The sequence below is a fragment of the Nelumbo nucifera genome, chromosome 3 (genome assembly GCF_055504915.1).
Source record: "Nelumbo nucifera cultivar China Antique chromosome 3, China Antique-T2T, whole genome shotgun sequence".
Taxonomy (NCBI): Eukaryota; Viridiplantae; Streptophyta; class Magnoliopsida; order Proteales; family Nelumbonaceae; genus Nelumbo; species Nelumbo nucifera.
In genome coordinates, this window is record NC_142651.1 from 380932 (window position 1) to 405706 (window position 24775).

The 24775-nt window shown below is 36.0% G+C and overlaps 1 protein-coding gene across 7 annotated transcripts; it reads right to left on the reverse strand.

Annotated features, from left to right (window-relative positions):
• Positions 1-363: 363 nt before the first annotated feature.
• On the reverse strand, positions 364-19302 carry CXIP1 (CAX interacting protein 1). 7 transcript variants are annotated; one of them, XR_016083981.1, is made up of 4 exons: positions 19021-19300; positions 17704-17973; positions 1977-2126; positions 364-882 (listed from the first exon to the last, which is right to left on the reverse strand). XR_016083981.1 is itself a non-coding variant. In XM_088900966.1 (3 exons), exons 1-3 carry the CDS (start codon positions 19280-19282, stop codon positions 827-829), a joined length of 588 nt encoding a protein of 195 aa, XP_088757092.1. In that variant the 5' UTR covers positions 19283-19298; the 3' UTR covers positions 364-826. The 7 variants fall into 7 exon arrangements, 5 of the variants coding, with proteins under 5 accessions (XP_088757092.1, XP_088757093.1, XP_088757091.1 ...); XR_016083980.1 differs by having other exon boundaries at positions 1977-2129; XM_088900966.1 differs by lacking the exon at positions 1977-2126 and having other exon boundaries at positions 19021-19298.
• Between the last annotated feature and the right edge of the window lie 5473 nt (positions 19303-24775).

Here is a 24775-nt window from a genome sequence, read left to right on the forward strand (position 1 = left end):
TTCGGTTTAACCGAACTGTGAGCACCCCTAATTATGAATTTATGATGGCCCGTCCTACAGCTACGAGGACTTGGAGATATTGCTAATTTTACATTTCACCACCATATCCAACAATTTCAGGCTGATAAACCCAAAAACGTGTTCAAATAATTTGATTTTTGATTTTTTTTCTCTTGTACACCAAAAATAATATAAGGGTAAGCTTATTTAAATATCTCTATATGAAAAACTAGAAATTAGGCAAGCTATAGCTCTTCTTCCCAAGAGAATTGCTCTGGTAAGGGGTTGAAGTACAAGGCAGGGTATTCTGTTTGTAGATAAGATGGCATCTCAAATAAATGATCAAAAAAACAAAAATAAACATCTCAAATAAGTTTTATGAATGTAAGCCATAAACCATCACCAATTCTCTGATAACCCAGAATTTCAAATACAAAGAAAAAAGACACCATGACACGAGTATGAGTTTAAAGTTGAAACGGCAATTTGCATATAAAAAATGTTGAGATAAGATTGATCTGCAACAACCATTTCAATAAAAATCACCTACATCAGAACTTGGGGGCACCAAAATATAACAGTCAAAGTGGTTCCCGCTTCTGCAAATTTATCTATAAGTGTGATAATCAAATAAAGAATCACCGAGGCCTGGGATAAAGAAGCACATAAAAGAGTTGATGCGCATCCATATAGACAAATGATATGTTTCTTTTGCTTCTCTTTTTTCATAGTTTTTTTAGAACTTCTTGGTGATGACTGGCAATGGTACAAATAAAACTTCTCTAAACTGGAAATGCTTGACCCATTTTGGAGGGATTGACAATCATCAAGAGCACATCACCTTCTCCAACAACTCCTGCAACTGTCCATTCTTATATGCCTCTGTTGCAGAAATGAAAATCAAAATTTAGATGGTTAAATAATTATATGATCGATTTTTAGTGAAAAGGGACCATTGCATGGTGCAATAATGGAAAAATCTCACGTTTTCAAAAATACAGTTTAGGTCAGTATCTGGTGGGATGTCAACGGGTAGGGTTCAGAATGGGTTTGCCTCAACCCTAACCCGACCCTCCAGCCCAACCACCCAGGCTTAAAATGCATAATTTCCGAACCCACCCCAACCCTATAGAGTCTAACCAAATACCAGCCTGACACGACATGTAGTGTTTCAATTATACTTTTTTAACACGTTTTGAAAACCTAAAATCCATTAATTTAAGGAATTGTTTTATAGACTCCAAGGATATAGAGTTATAAGTCAAGAAGTTACAAGAATTGTGTATATATGTAGGGTATCATGACCCAGTGGGGTGGGTCAGCCAAAACCCAAACCCGACTCAGGACGAAGAATCAAAACCCTAGCCTGTAACCCAACCTTAAATCCAAATACGCTTGACCCTAACCCAACCCTATAGGGCCGAGCCGGGTCAAGCCGGGTTTACCGTTTAACCCAACTCATCGACATCCCTACCTCCCAACGACCCCAACAGCTAGGAATGACATTGGGTGAAAGCCCTTACTAATGTTTAATGAATAACAAATCAAAATTTAACTCCTATATATGCACTTGCATATGCCAATGCATGAACAAGAAGCACAGACAGAACCAATAAAATCAGGGTTGTAATTTCATAATTCCCCAAATCGTGATTTAATAAAAACATGTACTAGTAGTAGCCAAGATACCAAAACTTTCTTTAGAATGTCAGTCTTCTGAATCATAAAGAGAAATGGTGCAAAGCTCAAGGATAAGAAAAATGAACCAATAAATCACGATTTTGTCTAAAGCCTGTATGGCTCGTGAGTTATTGAATGGGTCTGATGAGCGAGCTAACAAGTTTTTGAAAGCTCATGTAAAACAAGCTCAATGCTATGATGTATGGCCCACAAAGAGCAATCACTAGTGCTACAGGGCCCACAAAGATCTCTCACGTTTAACAATAATTCATCCAAGAATATAATTAAGGATTCACCTTTTTATTGAGTTTTTATTCATTGTCCAAAACTGAAAATATTCTTCATTACAAGGATGCAACTCAAGAATACTCCAAAAATTCTCGAACAGATCAGCTTTGTTCACTTGATCATCTGGAAGCTGCAGAACCCAATCTGATCACTCACTGCTGCTACGAGAAGATGAAAGTTTTACTTGATTTAAAAGATTGTTTAGTTTAGGAGTCAATTTTTCTTGTGATAATTGATATATATATATATATGGCAAAGATTTTTCAGTTTAGAAGTCCACCCTATCATAGTAGAAACTTTCGCAAGGAATTAATGAATTTGATTTGACATGACCTCTATACACCAGATTTGCAGTATAACAAACATCATGAGTCTTGTTCTACATAAGGGCCACAAAAAGGAAATAGGTAAAGCAAAAAAGAGTAAAAGACTAGGCTGTAAACTATCAAAAAAAAAAAAATAACTAGGCTGTGTTTCAGGGGAGTGGATACCAAGTTGTTGACTTCGTTCCTGCAGTACTGAAATGATAAAAATACCATCCAAATAAAGTCAGCTCTGCCCAAGGTTCAGAGTATCAATATGCTCAACTCAAGAGTTATTTGATTTTGTTCTTTTTATATATTATTACATGATAAGACATGCACTAACAAAGTGCCAGACCAAATAAATAAAAAAGGTTGATTTTCAACTTAAGGAAACCCTCAATACACAAAATTTGCACATCGAGATGTCAATACTTCGAATCTGGCTCTGCCCACCTTATCTTACAAGAAACAATCACTCAAGTCATTAGCCAATCAAAGAATCTAATTGAATTATCAATTCAACCTAGATGCAAGTGCCTTAGTTTCACCAATATGGTGCCCATAGTTGTCAAGGAGTTTAGGTGATTAGGGGAAACAGTAGGAGCCTAGCCTATGCCCAGACAATTAGAATTTAATAAAATGATATACTAAGTTTTTGCTAGCTTCATAGTTTTATATATCATTCAGCATACATATTAATTGAAAAAAATAGTAATTCTCTTTATTAACAACATCAAATTCTCTCTCAAAACATGACAAATCATCATATCAAGGACAATACTATTTCAAATATACCAATTTCATACTTTCAAAAGCAATACTAATATAATTAGTATTTAGAAGAAGACAAAATTTAAGACAGAGAAAATAAAGAGAAAAGAACAAAAATAGTCACTATTTTATTTAATGCGAGAAAGAGATTGGGGAAAAAAAACTCTCGTACTTTTTTCTTTCTTTTCCTCTTCTCAAAATCCCTTGGATCTTTTAAATTTCAATAGTCATTATCATCATTGTCTAAGCCTTCTTCCACCCTATATCATTTATACTTTTTCTGAAAGACGAAATGAACTGTATTAATAGTATATTTGTATAGGTGTATGAGCCATACAAAAAATATTATACTACGAAATCAGTATGCCATAAGATGCTATTCCAATGGCGACTTATATGTTAATAGTAGACTCCAAAAAAAAAAATCTTTGTTGATGCAATCCCAAAATATAATAAGCCTCTCAATTTACGTAATTAACACATTAATCTCTATCTTCTTCTCTTTCCCTTAAAAATTCTATTATTATGCCCTAACTATATCATTATACTTTAAAACAAAGTAAAAATTATATGTTGTATAAAATAGAATGTATTAACATGCATATTAGTAAGATGTAGCATTATGAGTGATACTATAAAAGGCACCTGCCTTGCCATTTTTGTCGCCTAGGCAAGCACCTTATTGCCTAGTTGATGCAAGATTCAAAATATCAATATTATGTATCATATTAGGATAGCTTGGATACAAATATGGATACACATGAATTTGGTGGAAAGATATTGAATATGCTTGGATACACAAGGCAAACTCTTACAAATCCCACGAATACATAAAAAACACTAAATATAAGAACTATGAATAAGTTATAAACACATAAGAAATGCACATTTTAATCGTTTATATGAAGAGAAACATTACAATCAACAACACCGAGAATCTAGAACATGTAGATATCATACAATAACCATGTTATAATACATCAAACAATGTTCGAGCTTCCAATGTGAGAAGGGGGCAGAGAGTAGGGGAGCTGAAACGTTGGGTCCCTTTAAAATGAATAGGGCCCAATCTCTACCCAATCCAGGCCAGATAATTGTGAACGGGCCTTCTCAAAGAGGTGGGCCCCATGTTCAAAAATTTGAGCCAAATAATAAAAAGAGGGACAAAATTAATAGTGGGCTGATCATTGTGGGCCTATCTAAGGGACAGGGGGAACAACGTATTAAAACAGTAGATGGCCAAACATTACCAGCCCATCGAAGGGGCCCAAAAGGGTTTTAAAAGGTCACGTGACCAGGGGGTGGAGTCGATAGATGGTAAACACCATCTATCTTCTTCTTCGTTGAGCACAATGGCCCGAAAACCACAGAGCGAAGTTTGCTAGTCCTGGGTACTCCTTACACTAGGTTGCGTCAGAAAAATCAAACAGAATGTCACCGGAAAAACGCAATCCGAGGAGTATTAGGCAAAGTGATCTTGAGGAGCGGAATCACTATGAGTGCTCTGAGGAAAAAGTTTCAAGTGATACTGATTCAGAAAATACAGTAAGTCTAGGGAGCATTGATTTGAGCAGCTCGAGGAACGTTTTTGATGAAGACAGTTTGGGTACAGAGGTACCTTTTCAAGAGAACAAGGAAGAAGAGGATTCACAAAGAGTTGAAGAAGATGCTGCAAATGTTTTGGATCGTCCAACAAAAGCTGCGGTTCAGGTGCTGCCTGCACTCGCAAGGGAAGTCAGTCCAGTAGCTCAGGAAAATCAGGATATGAGGTTGGTAAGAAAAAATCCTAACACTTTGGTCTGTAACGTAGTACCAGAAGGACAGAACAGGAAGAATAGTTTAACTGTAAAAGCCCACAGGGTATTGACTCCTACTATAAACTCTCTAAGGCATGCTCAATCACAGAGAGCAGATTTAGGCCTCTCTCCTTATGCGCAGCCCCCTCCCTTGAATGATGGCCCATTGGTCCCCAATAACACAGGTATGAATGTCCATTCGGTTTTGGATACTAATGTGCCTTCTGTGCTTGTAACAGATACTCCAGCATCCCGAGGAGAAATTCTAGTTGGGGGGAAGAGAAGAGAGATTGACAATCCTGAGAGTGAACTGAGAGAGGGAGAAGTGGCACCTGGAGAGAGACGAGGAATTAGAGAGAATATGGGAGATGATCTGTGCACTGTTGGAGGAGTACAAAGAGAAGGAGGAATTGGATCAAAGGAAGAAAGTAGTAACTTCTCAAGAGAGGGACTACTACAGAAGCTTCAAGTTGGGGGGAGAGGAGGCTAAAGCTAATGCATCATCTAGGAAGACCGAGGGTAATAAGAAAAGGAAGAAGAAGAAGAGATCAGAAGTGGAGAGGTTGATTTCAGATATTGAGGGTGACATTGAATTTAGTGGGGGAGAGGAAAGAAGAAAGACTCTGCTGTAAGATGGGTTTATTGGGAAGGGTTTTTTTGAAAAAAAGTGTTCAATGAAAATCATCTACTGGAATGTGAGAGGATTGGGAAGTGAAAGAAAGAAAGAGAAGGGTTATTAAAGACTTGCTAAGAAGAGAGAAACTGGAAACCAAGTTGGCAGAAATGGATAAAAGGTGGCTCAGAAGTGTATGGAGATTAAGAGGAGTTTGTTGGACCTCGACCCTTCTTGGTGAGCCTCTGGAGGTCTAGTAGCAATATGGAGGATGTTGTAGAATCAGTGGAGGAGCTAATAGAGAGATTCTCTGTGCCTTTGAAGGTCAAGAATGTGGGTGGTGGATTTACCTGGGTTCTAACCAATGTTTATGGGCCAAACACCTATAGAGAAAGGAATGAGATGTGGGAAGAATTGTATGGAAGACGAGGCTTATAGGAGAGTCCTTGGTGTCTTGGGGGGGATTTCAATGTAATTAGGTTCTGTAATGAATCTAACAACCCCCAAAAAACAGTTACAACCAGCATGAGAAAGTTTAATGAATTTGATGTGGGCGCCAGAGCAGCAGCAGTAATTTAGTGTTCTCAGCAGCAACAATTTAGTGTTCTCATCCTATCTTATCTATTCAGTATTCTTACCTTATCTGCTTTCAGTAGCAGGGATTAGTAGGAGTCTTATCTATCAGTGTTCTTATCTTATCAGTTCAGTAGTATGGATTAGTAGGGAGTCTTATCTTATCTTATCTTATCAATAGGATAGATTAAGGAAGTCTTATCTTATTTTATCAGTTCAGTCTTATCTTATCAGTTAATAGGATAGAGTAGTAGATTAGCAAGGAGTCCTCCTAAAAGTAGGATTCTACCTCTTGTAATCTCCTATTTAAGGAGTTGATATTATTCATTAAAGGTATCGAAAATTTCAGTCAAGAAAGAGAGCAAGGAGAGTTAGGTGATCTCTTGGACAAATCACCATTAGGGCACCAAGATAGGTTCATCAAGAGCAGGAAGGAACAAGGGAAAACAGGAGGTTTTCCCCATGGACCGACCCGTGACAAGATCCTATTCCCGGGCCCATAACAGAATTCATTAGTATTTGTGGTCTAAAGGATTTACCTCTCTTACAAGCCAATTTTACTTGGTCTAATTTCCAAGAAAACCTCTTTGTTCGAAATTAGATAGATTCTTTTTTTATTAAGAGTGGGAGAGTCATTGGAGAAACTTGATGGCTAGAGCCTTACCCAGAATCACTTCTGATCACTGCCCTATCCAATTAAGTCCGGAATATGTGGTTAACTCACCCGAATTTTGTGCACCTGATTGGCGAGTGGTGGAGAGAAGATTTAAGTGGGGTGAAGTGGAAGGGAGTGAGATTCCACAAAAAGCTGAAAAGGTTGAGATCCATAATCAAGGAGTAGAACAGGGAACAATTTAGAAGAAGATGAGCAAAAAATTAATTTGTTGTCTAGGATCGAGGAATTAGATTCCAAAGAAGCCTAAAGGATGATGAATGAGCAAGAAAGGGTTTTGAGAATAAACTTAAAGAATGATTTGGAAGAGGTCCTTCTGAGAGAGGAAATTTCTTGGAGGCAAAAGTCAAGACAAATGGATTAAAGAAAGGGATGGGAACACAAAATTTTTCCATGCGTTGGCTAATGGGAGGAGAAGAAAAAATTTCATGGCTAAGTTAGAGGTGAATGGGGAGGAAGTAAAAAATCAAGATGAGATAGCAAGATTGTTTGTGGATCATTTCAAATCAATCTATAGGAAACCATTGAATAATAAGCCAACATTGGAAGATTTGGATTGGAATAGGATATCTGAAGAACAAGTAAACTGGCTAGAAAGGGATTTTAGTGAAGAAGAGATCAAACAGGCGGTGTTTTCAATGGATAGATCCAAAGCACCTGGTCTAGATGGCTTCACAATGGCTTTTTATCAGGATTGTTGGGATGTGATTAAAGAAGATCTTGTTGGGGTGTTTCAGGAATTTGCAGATAAAAAAAAAGGTAAGCCCTAAAGTGAATGCAACTTTCTTAGCCCTAACCCCAAAGAAGATAGATGCAAAGGACCTTAAGGATTAAAGGCTAATTAATTTGGTAACAAGCATCTATAAAATCCTGGCTAAAGTGTTGTCTATGAGAATTTGAGTAGTACTACCATCCATCATTAGTCAAGCACAAGGGGCTTTCGTGCAAGGAAGGCAAATAACAGATCAGATTTTAATAGCAAATGAGTGTGTGGAGGACATGGGAAAGTCAGGGAATCAAGGTTTTGCATGTAAGCTAGATTTAGAGAAGGCTTATGATCTAGTGGATTGAAGTTTTTTACTAGAGGTCCTTGGGTGTTGTGAGTTTGGAGATAGATGGTGCAACTGGATAAAGTGTTGTATTAGCTCCTGCCATTACTCAGTCTTGGTTAATGGGGTGGTCAAAGACTTTTTCCCAGCTTGTAGAGGCCTTAGACAAGGTGACCCACTCTCCCCGTTTCTTTTCACCTAAGTTGCAGATGTTTTCAGCAGATTAATCTCTAAGGCAGATAGGGAAGAGGAAGTGAGTGGTTGGAGGATAGGAAGGAACAGTGTCCGGGTATCCCATCTACAGTTTGCTGACGATATAATAGTATTTTATGAAAGGGGTGACAGGCAAAAAGTGAGGAACCTTAGAGCTCTGGTGCAACACTTTGAGAAGGTCTCCAATTTGAAGATAAACTTGGATAAGAGTTGTGTGGTAGGTATCAATATGAATGAGGGGATTCTTCAATCTGTGGCAGATTGTCTAGGTTGTCCCGTTTCTTCTTGGCCCTTGCAGTACCTAGGTCTCCCTCTAGGGGCTAATCTGAAAGAGAGTAGTGTTTGGACACCAGTTTTGGAAAAGTTTGAGAAAAGATTAGCTTCTTGGAAAAGAAACTATATCTCTATAGGGGGTAGAGTGACTTTATTGAGAGCCACCCTAGCAAACCTACGGTATATTTTTTATCCATTTTTAGGATTCCTAATAGGGAGGCTAAGAAGCTGGAGAAATTAATGAGAACTTTTCTTTGAGAGCCAGGGGAGGAAAAGAAGGATCATCTAATCAATTGGGAAATGGCTTGTAAGAGCAAAGAGGAAGGTGGACTAGGATTAGGAAGGTTAACTCTCAAGAATAAAGCTCTATTAGGAAAATGGTTGTGGAGGTGGCCTAGAGAAAGGGAGAGGTTGTGGCATGAAGTGATAGCTAGTATACATGGCAGACTGGAAAATGGATGGGATGCGGGTGTATCACGTCAAGCAACGTTGGCATCTCCTTGGAAAGCAATCCAAAGTATCCTCCCTCAATTCCTCAACTTTGTCAGATATGATGTCAATTCTGGTAATTCTATTTTATTTTGGGAAGACACTTGGGTGGGTATTGTTGCTCTTAAGGACCAATTCTCGTCTCTTTATATATCCCTCTACAAGGAAGAAGCTATCTCTCATTTTCTCCCATCTCCTATTTCACCCTCGTCCTTAAGTTGGGATTTTGGCTTTCGGAGAGGTTTGAAGGATGATGAACTTAACAGTGTTTCAGATCTGTTGTCTCTTCTTGGGAGTGTCTTTTTGGACCCCCTTAGTGTGGATATGAGACTAAGGTCCCCTCGTCCAAAAGGTTACTTTTCTTGTGCTTCCTTCTTTAAGTCCCGTTGCTCTTCCCTGAGGCAATGGGGTTTTCCAACCAAGGAGATATGGTCTAGACCTGTTCCACCTAAAGTTGTTATTTTCTGCTGGGAGGTGTTTTATAGAAAGATTAATAACCTTGGATTGCTTGCAGAAGAAAAGGCCTTTCATGTGTTTGTCCCCTAACTGGTGTGTACTTTGCAGGGCTAGTGGTGAGGATTGTTCCCACTTAATTGTATCTTGTTCCCTTTTCTAGTGCTATCTAGAATTAAATTTTTTCTTTGTTTGGGTGCAGGTGGAATCTGTCCACAGACTTAAGTCAGCTGTTCGATCCTTCCTTTTTTGTGTGGCCTACAAAAAAAGGAAAATTGATGCGGAGATGTATTAGAGTAGTTGCATTGTGGACAATCTGGGAAGAAAGGAATGCAAGGATATTCAAGGAAAAGGAAAGAAGCATTCAGGCTGTTGAGGATTGTATCTTGACTAGGATCATTCATTGGTTGAGAATTATGGACTTCTTTCATACCTTTTCCTTTGACAATATTTGGAGAAATTGGATAGCGGTGGCTAACAGCCATACAAGGAAGGACAGGGAATCTGCAGTGTTGATCCCCCTGCCTGAAGGATGGATAAAGCTAAACTTTGATGGCAGCAGCCAAGGAAACCCAAGTCCATCGGGGATTGGAGGGATGCTAAGAGATACAGAGAGCAACATCTTAGCCTTATTTTCAGGCCCCGTGGGAATAGGAGACTCTAATATAGCTGAGATTTTAGCAGCGGTACAAGGTATTCAGATTGAAGAACAATTAGGAGTTCAGCACCTGGTAGTGGAAGGAGACTCTCAAATTGTTGTGGGATGGCTGACAGACCCAGCTTCAGCCATGTGGCGACACAGAGAAAGTCAACTGGCTTACAAGAAACATGACTGTTACCTCTCTTTGGGTGGGAAGATCAGCAAATACCTTAGTGGATGGGTTAGCTAAGCAGTTGGCCACAAGGGAAAATTTATTTTGGGCTGCTCTGTAATTTTACTTCTGGCTATTTTTGTTTTAATTTGATGTAATAGTTTTTGAAGAGGTAACAGCTCGTGCCTCTTCTTGCGTTTCCTGTATTGCCTTTTTTCTTATTTAATAAATTATCTTTATTCATCAAAAAAAAATGTTTGAGCTTCCAATCTACCAAAAGTTCACTACAAGACACATCAAATTGTTGTTAGACCAATGAGTTTGATAGGTCATTGATAGATCCATCTTATGGTTTTCTCTTACCATGAAAATCATTTAGAATATACATAAATTAATAATAATTTTTGGTTTTAACTAAAAACTTAAGAAAAAAATAATTTGACATGAATTGTTCTTAGATCAAGGATTTTAAAAGATCATTGATGGATCCATATTATAGTTCATTTCTACAATGAAAATCATTTATAACATGAAAAAAAATGTTTTTTTTTTTATTTTTGGAACTTTTAGTGGAAGTTATGACTTATGACAACCACTATGACTTTTAGCAATAGCCATAACCGCCACTAAAAGTCCTTAGTGGCATCATGTCGGTCCATGCCTTTAGGTACCAATACAATGCACCTTGTATGTTGTATCAGGTATATCATGTCAATAATTTGAACCTTGCCTAGATGAGCTTCCTGTTACTATAAAGCAAGTTTCCTAGCCAAGGACACCTAGTTGCCTATAGGCCTGCTCACGGGTCGGGGCTCGGGCTTGGCTTTTGTGTCCCAGCCCGAAGCCCAAGCCCAAGACTGTAAAATTGGGCCCAAAGCCAGGCCCGGGAACAAGTCTAGTTGCCTATGATAGTGCCTTGAGGTCTATGAGCCTTGTGCAGCCATCCAATCCAACACCACTCTGCAATTGCCCTATACAAGAACATCAGTCCAACTTGACAAAAGTAAATCGGCTTCAGCTCTCGAAGAGCAAGTAGCTTAGCTCTCAAAGAGGTTCCTTCTCCAACTGAACCTAAAAAGCTCAACAAGATAGAACTTACAAACTCTTTTAACGGCTCTACCTATTCCAGATAAGCCGAGCTTACCAATGGCAAACTTATCAAAATTCATAATTAAGGTTCCTAAAATGGGAGAACTTAAGCCTGAAAAAATTGTCTTCTTTGTGGTGAGAAAGTTACTCTCATAGGCCCCAATTTTTGAAGGAAGCCACTTCACATTCAATATAGGTCTCAATTCATGAGTAAACTGATACTCCAATAACAACTTCGAGATTGCAACAATCCCCCAAAGTTTCTACAACATGTCTACTCAGATGTTTGTATAGGGAATAAAACTAAATTCTAGGAAGATGTTTGGTGTAGAGATGGCTTTTGAAAGGCTCCTCTCTCATTTCTAGGGATGTCAATGGGTCAGGTCTACCCAATGAACCCGAACCAACCAAACCGATTATAACTGTTCTGGTTCCACAATTTTGTCCCAATTAATAATTCGGCCGGTTCCGGTTCTTTCCTGTCCCAAACTGATTCAGACCCAGAAATGATTATTTTGTTAAATATATATAACATTTTCTTAATTTTCTTATAATTTTTATCATATTATATGTTTGAAATGGTAAATTTGATAGATAATATATAAGATAACATTAGTTAAAAATGCATAATTTATTAACATGTAAATAATTTTGTATTTTTCTGTCATTTTTATTAAGGTTTTTATTATCAATTTTTTTTCAGCAGAAGTAAAGTATCCATTCATTCAAAGATAAAGATCAAAATGTACAACCAGAGGCTGTACAAAAGAGAATACATAAAAACAATCAGACCACTATCCCATGAGGCATTACAAACAGACTTTCATGATCAAAAAGGGACCTAATAGAAGGAACTGTCAATATTCATCTGTACTGCAGACCAAGAGTGCAATTTCCCCACAATTCTCTGCCACACTTCATCCTCTTGACAGCTTTTGTTTTGGAACATCATTGAGTTTCTTTCTTGCCAAATCAATTAGAAAATTGCACCGGGAATCAAGTTCCATAAAATTTTCCCTTTCTTACTTGGGCCTTGTATCCTCCAGCTCTTCACAAAAGCATACACTGTTGATGAGCAGCTACAACTTAATGCAAACATCTTTAAAATCCTTACCCAGATACTGTAAGAGAAACTGCAGTGCAGTAAAAGGCAGTTGCCTGCCTCTTTATTATCAAAATTTAAATGTTAAGTTATTATTTAAATATACAAATATAGTTTTCAGTATAATCGGGTCTATCGAATCTGGACCCAATAGGCCTGATTGTTAACCAGGACAGTTCTGGATCTGTGATTTTGTCCCGATTAATAATTTGGTTCGGGGCAGGGACCACCATATCCCAATCCAGACCCAATTTGTTGATAGCCCTACTTGTTTCCTCTATTTTTACACCTATCCCTTGATTCCTTTTTTTATCAATACAGAAATCTCTTAGAATTTGGGCCTTAGGAGAGAGATTTAAGGGATTTTGAAATTAGTTTTGGAATTAATTTTGTAGGAATCTTCTTTGACTTTTCTAAACCTGATTCTTGCATTTGGACCTCACTCATGTTATCCTTCTTTAGTGCTATCACTAGCCAAACCAACTCATACTAGGCATTTCTAGTTAAGCCCATTTATAGAGAGATGGTCCCACAAAAAAAAATAATATTTTGTTGGGAGTTATTTCACTTAAAGATTTAACACTTGTGAGACCTTACAAAGAAGATAATGTGGACAGTGGAGATACACATGGGCAGCAATTTTATAGACAGCGGGAAGAAAAAAAATGCAAGAAACTTCAATGAGAAACATGATCAAAGGAGGGCATCATTGAAAGAATTTTGGTGAGACTAGTGCATGCGGCAAAAACTCTATATGTATTTGATCCATTCTCAATAGTTGATATTATTGGAAGGTGGCAGCACATCATTCCTTCCTCCATAACAAGAATCAATGTCTATAAGGATTGGTAACCCCTACTTTTAGTCAAATAAAGTTAAACTTTGATGAATTTAGCATAGGATAATATGGCAACTCTTGAATAGGAGATAATATTGGAGCAATGGAGCTGTACTAGCAATCCATGCAATGCTAAAAGGGACTGAAGTTTGGACAGGCTCTGAACTTCAGGAACTTGATCTTGACTGTGGAAGGGACTCTAGAATAATGACAACCAGGGTTCTCGACAAGACCAGAATGTAACAAGGGGATCGAGGAACTATCAAGAGAGTTGGTTATCACATTTATACGAGTCCAGAGATCAGAAAACAACGTAGTTGACTAAATGGATAAAGTAGGGGTCAAGAAAGAACAGTTGTATTAGGGAACCAGATCAGGTAGCTATGGTTGACCAAACATTTAAGGGCTAAGCATTATGAGGTACATAACATTCTTTTTCAAATACTAATAAAGTTTCAATTGCTAACAATAAGAAAAAGGAAAAGGTGAGACACCACTCCTGAAGGAGTAAACAAAAGGAAACTTAACATACTAGAGTATGCAAATCTAAATTCTGGAAGATATAAAATATTTCAAAAGCCTATTAGGCTATTAGCTCTAATGATTAGAATATGGTAGTTATTAGCATAAAGGTTGTAGTCTTGTACATGCATGCCTTTATACTAAAGCATTTAAACTCTAAGCATCATAAGTATACTGTATAATATACAAGATTACATATTCAACTTCAAATTCAAGGTTAATTCATCAAAATATAGCAACAAGCTAGGTGAGGCACATCCATGTTCAGGCAAGGTTCAACCCATAAAAAGAACCTCACTTGTTAGCCTAAGTTTACTTGAGGTGTCACTTTTAAAATACCCCAGCCCTTGAAATTCATAAGATCAAGCAATCTATCTTTCTCCATTAATGACAGTCAAAAGCAATTTTTCCTGTTTCATCATCATTATTGATCCAAGCAATTATTCCTCTTTTTTTCTTTGCAAAAATTTTACTGTGTTTTAATTTGTGTTGCATTACCTTTTTTCTTTTTATTTTAAATGTTATCCCTTTTATAACTGATTGTCTGATTCTGGACTCCCCACCAGATTCATTCAAATTCATTTAGATGCCTCATTAAATGAACTATTAAGTGTGCATGTGCTTTGCACGTGATAGTTCTAGATGATGATAATGATAGTAATAATGTATCCAAAATTTTCTATAAACAATATGTATTTCTTATTTTTTTGTTTTTTATTATTAATCAGATGCAGATTACAAAATCCAAATCTGAATACATAAACACCTCATCCAAATATGTGATAATCGGATCAAGTTGTGAATTTTCAAGTATCATTGACAGGCCTACTTGGCTAGAAACTTCTTTTTGTAATGTTTTATCTTTTTTGCGTATCCTTTTTTTGTTCATTTATTAAAGAAAATGTAAGATTTGGAGGAATTGGATTTCTGTGGCTAGTAGCAGTAACAGGAAGAACAAGGTACCAGCTATGTTGGTGCCTCCTTCAGAAGACTGGACAAAGCTGAATTTTGATGGTAGCAGCCAAGGAAATCTAGGTCCATCAGGGATAGGTGGGGTGCTGAGAGATAAAGATAGTAATATATTAGCTTTATTCTCAGGCTCCATGGGTATAGGAAACTCTATTAGAGCTGAGCTTCTAGCGGCAGTACAAGGTATTCAGATTGCAAACCAGTTAGGAGTTCAGAATTTGCTTATTGAAGGAGACTCCAAAGTCATTGTGGGCTGGTTAAAAAATCCAGCTTCAGTTATTTGGTGCTACAGCGATCTTATGAGGAAAGCTAATTGGTTTTCAAGGAACATGACTGCTAATTATCAGTGGGTGGGTAGAACAGCTAATACCATAGCAAATGGGTTAGCTAAACAAGGGGTATCAAGGGAACATTTATTTTGGGCAGCGCTGTAAACTTTCTTTTCCTAGTTTGAGGTAGTACTTTGTTGTTGTGGAGAGGTATCAGCTCGTGCCTCTCCTTTGGGCAGGCTGTATTGTAATATCATTCTGATTATCATGAATAAATTTTCAATCATTTATCAAAAAAAAAAGAAAATGTAAGATTTAAATAGAGGGAATTAAATGAGGTGAAGAGTAGTAGTTCATTTTACAATTTAAACCTCACTAATTAAATAGGGGCTAAATTCATAAATGAGTATTTTAGTTAAAAAAAAGCTCCACGATCTTATTCATGTTTTTAATAGTAGTGTAAATATAGAATTATAGATGTGTTCAATTTTTTCTATATTTTTTTTTGTATTTTTGTGTAAAAATAATTCTGGTATGTCACACTTACTTTTTGTTTAATATGATAAATATACGAAATTATACATGTGCAGATGTGCCTGAATTTTTTTTTGCAAAATTTATGTATTTTTTTATTTTTTTTATTATTTATGGCATTAAAGGTTAACACATTTGACCCAAAAGTTGAATTATTGATCTTTGCCAAATAATAAAGTAATTTCATTTTTGGTCAATTCTAAATTATGTATTTAATTTTCACTAACAATAAAAATAATTCTTGTTTATTACACTTATTTTTTAATTTGATTAATAAAAATATCATAAATGTGCCTAATAAATTTTTTCTACATTTTTTGTAATTTTTATATTTATTTCTATTTAAAAAAATATTACCTATATATGACTTCATAGGTTAACCAATTTGATTCAGATGGTTGAATTGCTTAGCCACCACTCGGATAAAGAATGTAGAAAATATTGACATAGATATATTGAGTAGCATTTATTAGTGAAAAATAACTTAAATATAGGATTTAATAAGAGAAAATGGGAGTTAATACCTTAAGTATAAGACTTAATGAGAGGGGATTAAATGAGGTGAAAACTAATAATTAAAGTTACATTTTCAACCCTTACAATGAGAGATGTACTAAATACACAAATATGGGCATTTTAGTAGCCATTAAAACTGTAATAAAATGATTTTTATACCATTTCTCAAACAAAGAAATAGGAGGTAATTTTAGTCCAAAAGAACTTTCACTTTGCATCCACACTTTTATATATAGTACAGATACAATTCAACATCAAATAGGAGAAATACTAATATAAATATAATGATAAAATTGTTTGTATAATGGCAAAATGTTAGTAATGGCTCCAAAAAATGAATTAAGAAAAACATCTATGTAGGTCCTGAAATGCTTCCCGTATACATTTTTCTTCAATTCTTAGAAGAACTCTATACAATAAAAAAGGAATTTTCAATTAAAGAGAATCTTATCACATTTGCTTTGCCCCTAGCAAGGGAAAATTCCTTACTTTGACTCTAACCCTACTGCTATCACATAACTTTTCTTTCTGCTTATTTTTTAAGGGGTTAAAACATGTCCATTTTGCTTGATTTTGGTGTCTATGAAGAGGCTTTTAGATTACCTATCTAATGAAACCAGGATCTTCTAAATCCAATATGAATTGGAAAGCAATGATCATTTCATTGGTAGGGGTATCAATGGAGACAAGACTCAGTTTCAAGTTTATATTCTTTGAGTTTTATTTGAAGAAAAAAAGTAGGTTAGCCACTCTCTTCCTATAGTCTATAAATGTGCTTTTATAAATTGGCTAGAGAGTGGGTTTTGAGTATGAAATAAGAATTTGAATTTGGTTGTTGTAAGGCGTGCAGTGCTCCTTGTCTTTTCTATTTTTTCACGCCCTATAGCCTATAAATGTGCTTTTCTAAATTGGCTAGTGAGTGAGTTTCGAGTATGAAATAAGAATTTGAATTTGGTTGTTGTAAGGTGTGTCCTATCTTTTCTATCTTTTCTCTTCCTGTAGTCTATAAATGTGTTTTTATAAATTGGATAGTGAGTGAGATTCGAGTATGAAATAAGAAATTGAATTTGGTTGCTGCAAGGTGTGCCCAATCTTTTCTATCTTCTCTCCTTTTTTAAAAGTGTAAGGTCATCTCTCTACTTTCCTTCTACATACAGATTTGAACTTTTTTCTCTATATCTTATTCCTATTAAGTCATACAGTGATACAGATTTAAAATATAGAAATGAAATTACTCCCTTTCTCTCATCTTTCCAAATGTTTCCCAGATTGAACTTTCTTTGTCTATAATCCACCCTTCTCACCAATGCTAAATCTACAAGGCACTCTCTTCCCTTCCTACATCACCAATACTTTGTACTGTGTCAGATCTCTAATCTCATACCTGTATCAGATGCCCTTTTTAGATAAATACTAAAATAATGATGGCTCCCATCAACAAATCCTTCATTAAATTTCATATCCATACGACAACTGGAAAATTAGTCTGACAAACAATAAAATTTCACTAAGACATAATTCAGCTTTTGTTGAACCTTTTTTGAGAAATAAATTCTTAGAAGCTTAGCAAAAGACAAACATTTGTAAATAAGTATGCTGCTCAGCCCTTTCTGCTTCAAAAGCATCATTCCCTAAACTGTGAAGTAAGTTGAATCTGTTTTCAATAGACTTGACACGGAGACAATGAATTGAAGCGTTTAATGATCTGCCTACTAATATCTGGTAGCTTCAGCATCTTATCACTCAAAGAGCTCCAGAAACTATTTGTCATTGACGGGTGGTATTTTTTTCCTGGTGATCTATTGATATTGATAAGTGGTATCAACCGACACTGCCCTCATGTAATGATGAAAACACGAGAACAAAATGGACTTACCAACAGTGATGTCGCAGCCACCAAAGAATTCCCCGTCGATGTAGAGTTGAGGAAAAGTTGGCCAGTTGGAGTACTCCTTTAATCCCTGACGTAGCATTTCATTCTCTAGTATATTCAACGTTTCAAACGGTACATTGAGGGACTTGAGTATCTGCACAACAGTATTTGAGAATCCACACTGAGGAAATTCCTTGGTTCCTTTCATGAAAAGGACCACTTTGTGTGATGTAACAACTTTATCCAATGTACTCTTCAGCTCCGGAGTTAGTGCTGCAAAGAGAAGACAAACACATGAAATGATTCAAAATTAGCAAGGAAATGAAAAGATAATTAGAGAAACCACCGAGATGTAAACAGCGTCTAACAAACAGATCATTAAAAAGTGGGAAGAAAGTCAATTGCCAGATTTCTTCAATCCATGTGAGTTGTTCAAGTCAACTAGAACACCAGTCCATTGGTCTTTTTAGCTAACTGAAAGCACAATCCAGATTCCAGAAGAGAAATTGCATAGAAATTATTGAGAGAGAAATGGGGAAGACACCTATACAGGCATCTTTTCTTGTCTATATCCATTAGGCCATTAGAAGAATTAACCATAGTCATCAAAAGATTAGTATTCATTAATACCCACGAAGAAAGAAAGAGAAACAGAAGATCATTTAACCTATACCATACCATAGTCATCAAATTTGCACTGATACAAAACCATGGCATTGCAAATGATTTGGGTGTAAATTCTGACCAATTTTGTTTCAAATTTTAGCTTATTCTGTTTGATTGCAGTATAAATGAAATAAATTAAGACGTGAAGCAGAATAAAGTAAAATACAAAACAAAATTAATCAAGAATTTGCATTTTTTACATTTACACTCCCATGCATTTGTACTATTATAAATAAATTTGCTCTGCAACCAAATACAGCCTCAGTTTCTAAAAGTCCGCGCAAAATGTTGTGTCTTCAGCTTCACTATAATTGAGAATGATGAATAAACAACCAAAACAAGCCTGGGTTTTCATCTATCTCTTCCCAATAATAATTGGTTACTTAAAGGGAAAAAAAGAAACCAAAGATTCACAAAATCCGATTAACAATACGGAATACCGGCGGAAGTAGCTGTTACAAACACCCGTATAGCCGTTATAAATCCTTTCTTCGGCCGCTACAAACTACGAATGGACCCATCTTTTTGAGCCAGAGAACATCAGGTCTCTGGCTAAACGTCGAGAAAATAACCGAAAAGGCTGCGTACTACTACTACTACCTAGAAAGCTACAAATGAAACAAGAGATACAGAGAGAGAGAGACAGAGAGTAACCAGATAAGCAGCGAACAAAGAGGGCAATCGGCTTGCGTGCTCCTCGTCGAATCAAGAAGTTTCCAGCGACACATGGAGGAGGGAGAGAGAAATGGCGGTTGAATTGGATAAGGCGAGAGGCACTCGAGGCAACAATCTTGGATCTCTCGGGAGCTAAATCGGATCCAACAGAACATCGAGAAGACCAAAAGACCAATGATAACGCCGACGAAGACATATTCGGCTCTAAGGCTCTAGAAAAGATTGCTCCCGATAATCTCATACAAAATGGTCGAGAAGAAATAAAATATAGGGTAAAATACTTAAACTCCCCTTATGTGTAAATGCAAAACTTTATTAGTCTTTTGTTTTTTATACTGAACAAAATACTCCTTTACCGTTAATATGCCGTTACAATCCGTTAAGCATGTGGTGCCAAATGATTTATATAATTTTAAATATTTATTTTACAAAACCATTCATAATTCCTTTTTTCAGAATATCAAAGCTGAAGGTGTTCATTTAAAACAAAGCCAAATATCTCAGTTTCTGCTCCGGTCGTGGATTACCTGTGATAATTTACTGTAATCCTTTTTTTTTTTTGATAATTTTTCACAATAAAATATTCTGATCTTATTACCAACTAATAAAGAATGCTCAACTATTATAAGGTCTCCCAAAGTTCATTATCCCTCTAAAGGAGATACTTCACCAAAAGTTTTCCGTTATATTTCCAAGCAAATTCATCCTTGATTCTGGAAAAAATTAGGCGCATCTCAAACTTGGGATTCGTTAATCTTCCCCCGTTCAAGAGCCATCTATTAGAAATGATTTCTAAAACCAATAAAGCACCAGTGATGCAGTAGAATTTGTCAAGAATTGTTTCTAATTTGTCGATAAGCACATTAAAAATGTTAATTCCACCCCAATCAACTTCCTAAAAGTGGGTCCCTGATGTGTCCCCAAACCTTGAATTCTTTAAAAAACTTACTTGTAAAATCAGTTACAAAACTACCAATAATCCATCCCTTACGTTTCCTTATGTTCCTTTTCTACAAGATTGGCATGTGATGTAGGATTGAAGGTGAAAGAAAAACGATAGAACCTGATATCAGTATCCAAGTCCCCCCTGCTTGATTGATGTCTGTTAGACCCACTTTTTTTTCTCCATGCATCTTGAACATCGAGCATCTGTCAACTGCATGCACTCATATTCTTCAGGCTCCTCGGTTATTGTCTCTTATGTCGTAAGACCCTCCTCCTTATCGAAACGAAACCTCAAACGCAGATTAAGACAACCCAACGTCCTAGAACTTAAACTTTCACCAATGGGAAACACATTTGGCTGCCGCAAACTATTGGGAAACACATTTCCCTCTCTATCATTCTCCTTCTATTCCTCTATTATTAACCAGTGATTCCCAATTGAACAAACTCAGAGGCAAGATTGATTGTAAGATTCAGGCTTTAAACGGGACTTAACATTTCTTCAAATATTATATTTTGAAATTTTGAAAAAAAAATGAAGGGTAAAATAGCTATTAATAGTCTTTGACCATTGCTCATTGTCAAAAAACTTGAGATATTTATGAGGTGGAATGCAGTCCACTTATCCCATTTTTTGAAGGGCAAATTTCTTAAATTACCCTTAAATTTAAGAAATTTACTAATTATATCCCTACTGTTTCATTATCGTCTTAAATTATCTCTACTGTTTCTGATAAATCTTTCTTACGGTAAAGACTATTTTACTCACCTTTCTCAAATTGTCGGTGACCTTTTTAAGCAGGGTCTAAGATTTGGGATATCCAGCTCTGTAAAAATTGTTACTTCCTACAAATCCAAGTTTGGATGGCCGGTTGTTTCTTTAGTGAACGAGAGCATCATGGACACGCACCCAGCTTAAATCTAAAACTGTTGCTCTTCTGGTGAAATGACAACGAGTTGAAGCTTCTTCCTTCCCGATTTTATCGTATGCCCCCTCTTCATTTACCGCTTCAAGAGAACGAAGAAAGAAAAGAGGGAGGGAGGAGCAGAGGAGGGCACCGGAGATGGGTAGAGCAAAGGGCGATCCTGAGACCATGGAAGGAGTCGGGGATGGTGCATCTTGCTATCGCCTTGGGCGGACACAGTAGCGGCTGCCGCTGAGAGTATCGCCACCATGAAGACGAGCACGGTTTCCTAGAGTGACTTAAACATACACAAAGTTTTTTAAATAGAGTTATATACTTAAATATGTTTTTTTGCTCTCACCCCACTCAAACATACCCTAACTTACCTCTTTTTTTTGCAATTAAAAACTCAATATTCATAGGAACATATGAGATTGATACTTGTCACATACAGTTTCTAGCCCTTCTTCTCAAAATAGCTTAATGAAAACATCTATTGTTCCTATCTCGTAATTTGAACAAATATTGTCAAGATTTATGGGTCCGTTGTATTTCTTCTCTCTTCAACTCTTCACCCAAAAGTTATTTTAGCTCTTTCACCCTAGATTGGCTATAAGAATTACTTGCCCTACTTCTTTGATCAATTTGGATAGCTTTGATTCTATCCTACACTTTACCGAACACTTTAGTCCATTTGGATAGTTCTACCCTTAGATACCTACAATTTTCTATTACTTTATTCAGCCAATTACCATTCAAAATTGAGTCCCAAGATTTCTTGATTAACACAGTTCTCATGTGAATGCCAAATATTTTCAAATTTAGGTTGTTAGCCTCCTATAATTTTCTTTTTCTAGGGGAGGTGTTTTTGGACTCCGGATCTTTTGCCCACGCCTACCCACAATACACCATCCCCGTGAATTGGGAACATCTCCCCCTACATAATACTATGTAGAGGATGAGATGTTCTTCATGTGTGGCTGCGATAAACGTGGGCAGGAGATCCGGGCTCGTGTTTTTGAAACCGAACTAGTATTACTGGTCCCTGGAAAACTGGTAATCAAAACCGAACCAAAGTTGATTAGTTAACTAGTTGACAGGTTCGATTAATCATCAATTCGGTTCGTCGGGTTTTTATTTTTAAGCTCACGATAGGTTGGGTCAGGCTGACCAGTTATTTTTCGAGCTTGGACAAAATTTCAAGTTCACGAGTTCGAGCTTGGGCTTCGGGCTTTATATAAGGGTCAGGGCTTGGGCTCAAGATCTAGACCTGATGGTCGGGCCATGCTCGAGCTTGAGCCTACACATTTTCTATTGATAAAGAGGCAAAGTCTGCCTGGCCCATGAACTAGTCTAATTTATATATAATGCATATCTATTAATTTATAATATATATATATATATAATATACATAAAATATATAAAAATATATGTATACCGGTCGGCCGTTGGTTTTTTATATTAGTTAACCAAAACCAAATTGGTACCTTTAGTTTTTTTTAAAATACCGAACCAATCGATTCAATTAACCATATTTTTGGTTTGGTTTGATTTTTCAGTTTTTCTTACTCACCCCTAGTCAAGAAGCATATGGATATGCCCAGACCCTTCGGGGAAAGAAGCAACACTCATTCTTCCTTAAGTAGGTCCCACCATTCATTATTTGTTGTAACCATATCAAGGAAAAATTTTTCCTTTATATTTTCTAATCCATCCCTTTTGTCCATGATTTGCTATCAATTCCGAACCATTTGACGCTAAAATCCTTTTATTCTTTGCTACCCTTGAATTACCATGTTTGATCCAAAAAAAAAAAAAAAAAGAGAATAACCATGTTGACTACTACCTCCACTTTTATCCTCGTTTCTAAAGATCAAATTCAATCCCCTATACAAATCCACGGACCATTTTAACATTTCGTTTTTTCTTCTTCTTCTTGTCAACATCCCATGGATCCTTCTCTTCACTAAGATCATTATTTCTTTCACCAATTTAACTTTCATTGATGTATCAAGATCCCAGGAAGGCGTATGGAATTCACTCCCCAACAACCCACGTAAATCTTATTTTACATAACATCGAACATTCAATTTCTACAAAAAAACATCACATTGGCTTTATTTCATGAAAAACTCACATAATGCTCGAACCATTGAGGGAGAGCCTTAAACCCTTAATAGATTCAACTTAAGTGGCGTTTGATAACACTTTTCAGACCTCTAAAATCTTAAAATGTAGTTTTTCAAACGTTAGAGGTGTTTAAAAGTGTATCTAAATTTGAGTCTGAAAATTATTTTCATATTTGAAATAATAAGACCTGAGCCAGGCACTGAACACGTTCAGATGTGCTTCGGACCTGGCCGAAAGTCCAAAATACCCTTAAAGATATACTTGTGTTTCTCCATCTCACCATTCATCTTCTCCACTTGACGCAACAACAAACCAGCAATGGCAAGTGATTCCTCAAGCGAACCAATGGCGGCGAGTGATTCCTCCAACCTTCTTCTTTCGTCCTAAGTTCATTGTATTCATCTTTCTTCTCCACTGAGTAGATTTTATTTGTATTAATTATTTTAATTTTTATTAAATATTAAATATTTTAATATTTTTAAGATATTATTTTTTTAATTATTAATTTTTATTACTACATGGACTTTATTACTATTTTCATTATTATTTTAACTTTTAATAATTTATTTTTAATTTATAAATTTATATGTACTTTCATTTTTTTCTTATTTTAATAAATTTATTTTTTATTTTTTATAATTTATACATATTTTTCAATATTATATTGAACTTAATAAATTATTTTTATGAAATAGTACAAGTTGAACTCAAAATTACCGAATAGTCTAATTTAGGGGTAAAATAGTAAAGTTAGTGAATTTCAAATGGTGAAAGTTTGATCGAACACAAACAACCTTCTTTATTCAAAGCCTCTAAAACGTCCAAAAACAACTATGTATCTTTTCAAATTTCAGACACTTAATATCTTTTTTAGATTTCAGATTTATCAAACACTACCTTAGATTCAACATTAACCCTTTTGGGGCTAAGAGAGAACAGTCATCCACACCCTTTTATTAGAGGAAGTTGAAGTAAACTAATTATGCTCCATTTGGAAGGAGTACAAATACAAATATGTAGAGCGCAAAACCTTCTATATTATATTATTTTGTATATATTTGTACAATACATATTTGTATTTTTGTATTTGTACTCCATCCAAACTGAGCCTTGGGCTATGTTTGGTATGAAGGAAAAGGTCGGGAAAGGAAGGGAAAGTTAGGGAAACATATACAAGATATTAACTTTTACATATACAAGATTTGTAAAAGTTTCCCCACCTTTCCCTTCCTTTCCCTACTTTTTCCTTCAAACCAAACACAACCTTAAGGATTGATACTCCATATTTTCATGTGCATCAACTTCACATTTGTCAACATTCTCATTTTTCTCAGGGTTAATCTCCATCTGACTTTGGCTTACAATATGACCACTTTCAAATGTAATGTTCCTTCAAAATTATCACATCTAAACTCCCCCATCCCCATGCATAATTGAGGTTCCATCTTTTCAGTCCTAATGTTTCCCGAAACTTGGGAGTCAAGAATTTGTTCAACTCCTGGTTCAGCGTTATTTCATCTCTTGAACCGGGATTATCCAAGATCTTTTTTGTTCTGGGTCTAAAATTACAGACCCTACAAGGTCTGGTTTTGTTCCAATTCCTTAATATCTCTTTTTTATTTTTTATTTTTTTGATAGGTATGCTCTACTCAAGATCTTTTCTAACCCAATCTAGAATCCACCACTCAATTATTTTAAATTACTACTAGAACACTCCTCTGATCCTCTCACACTCTAATTCCTAATTGTCTTTG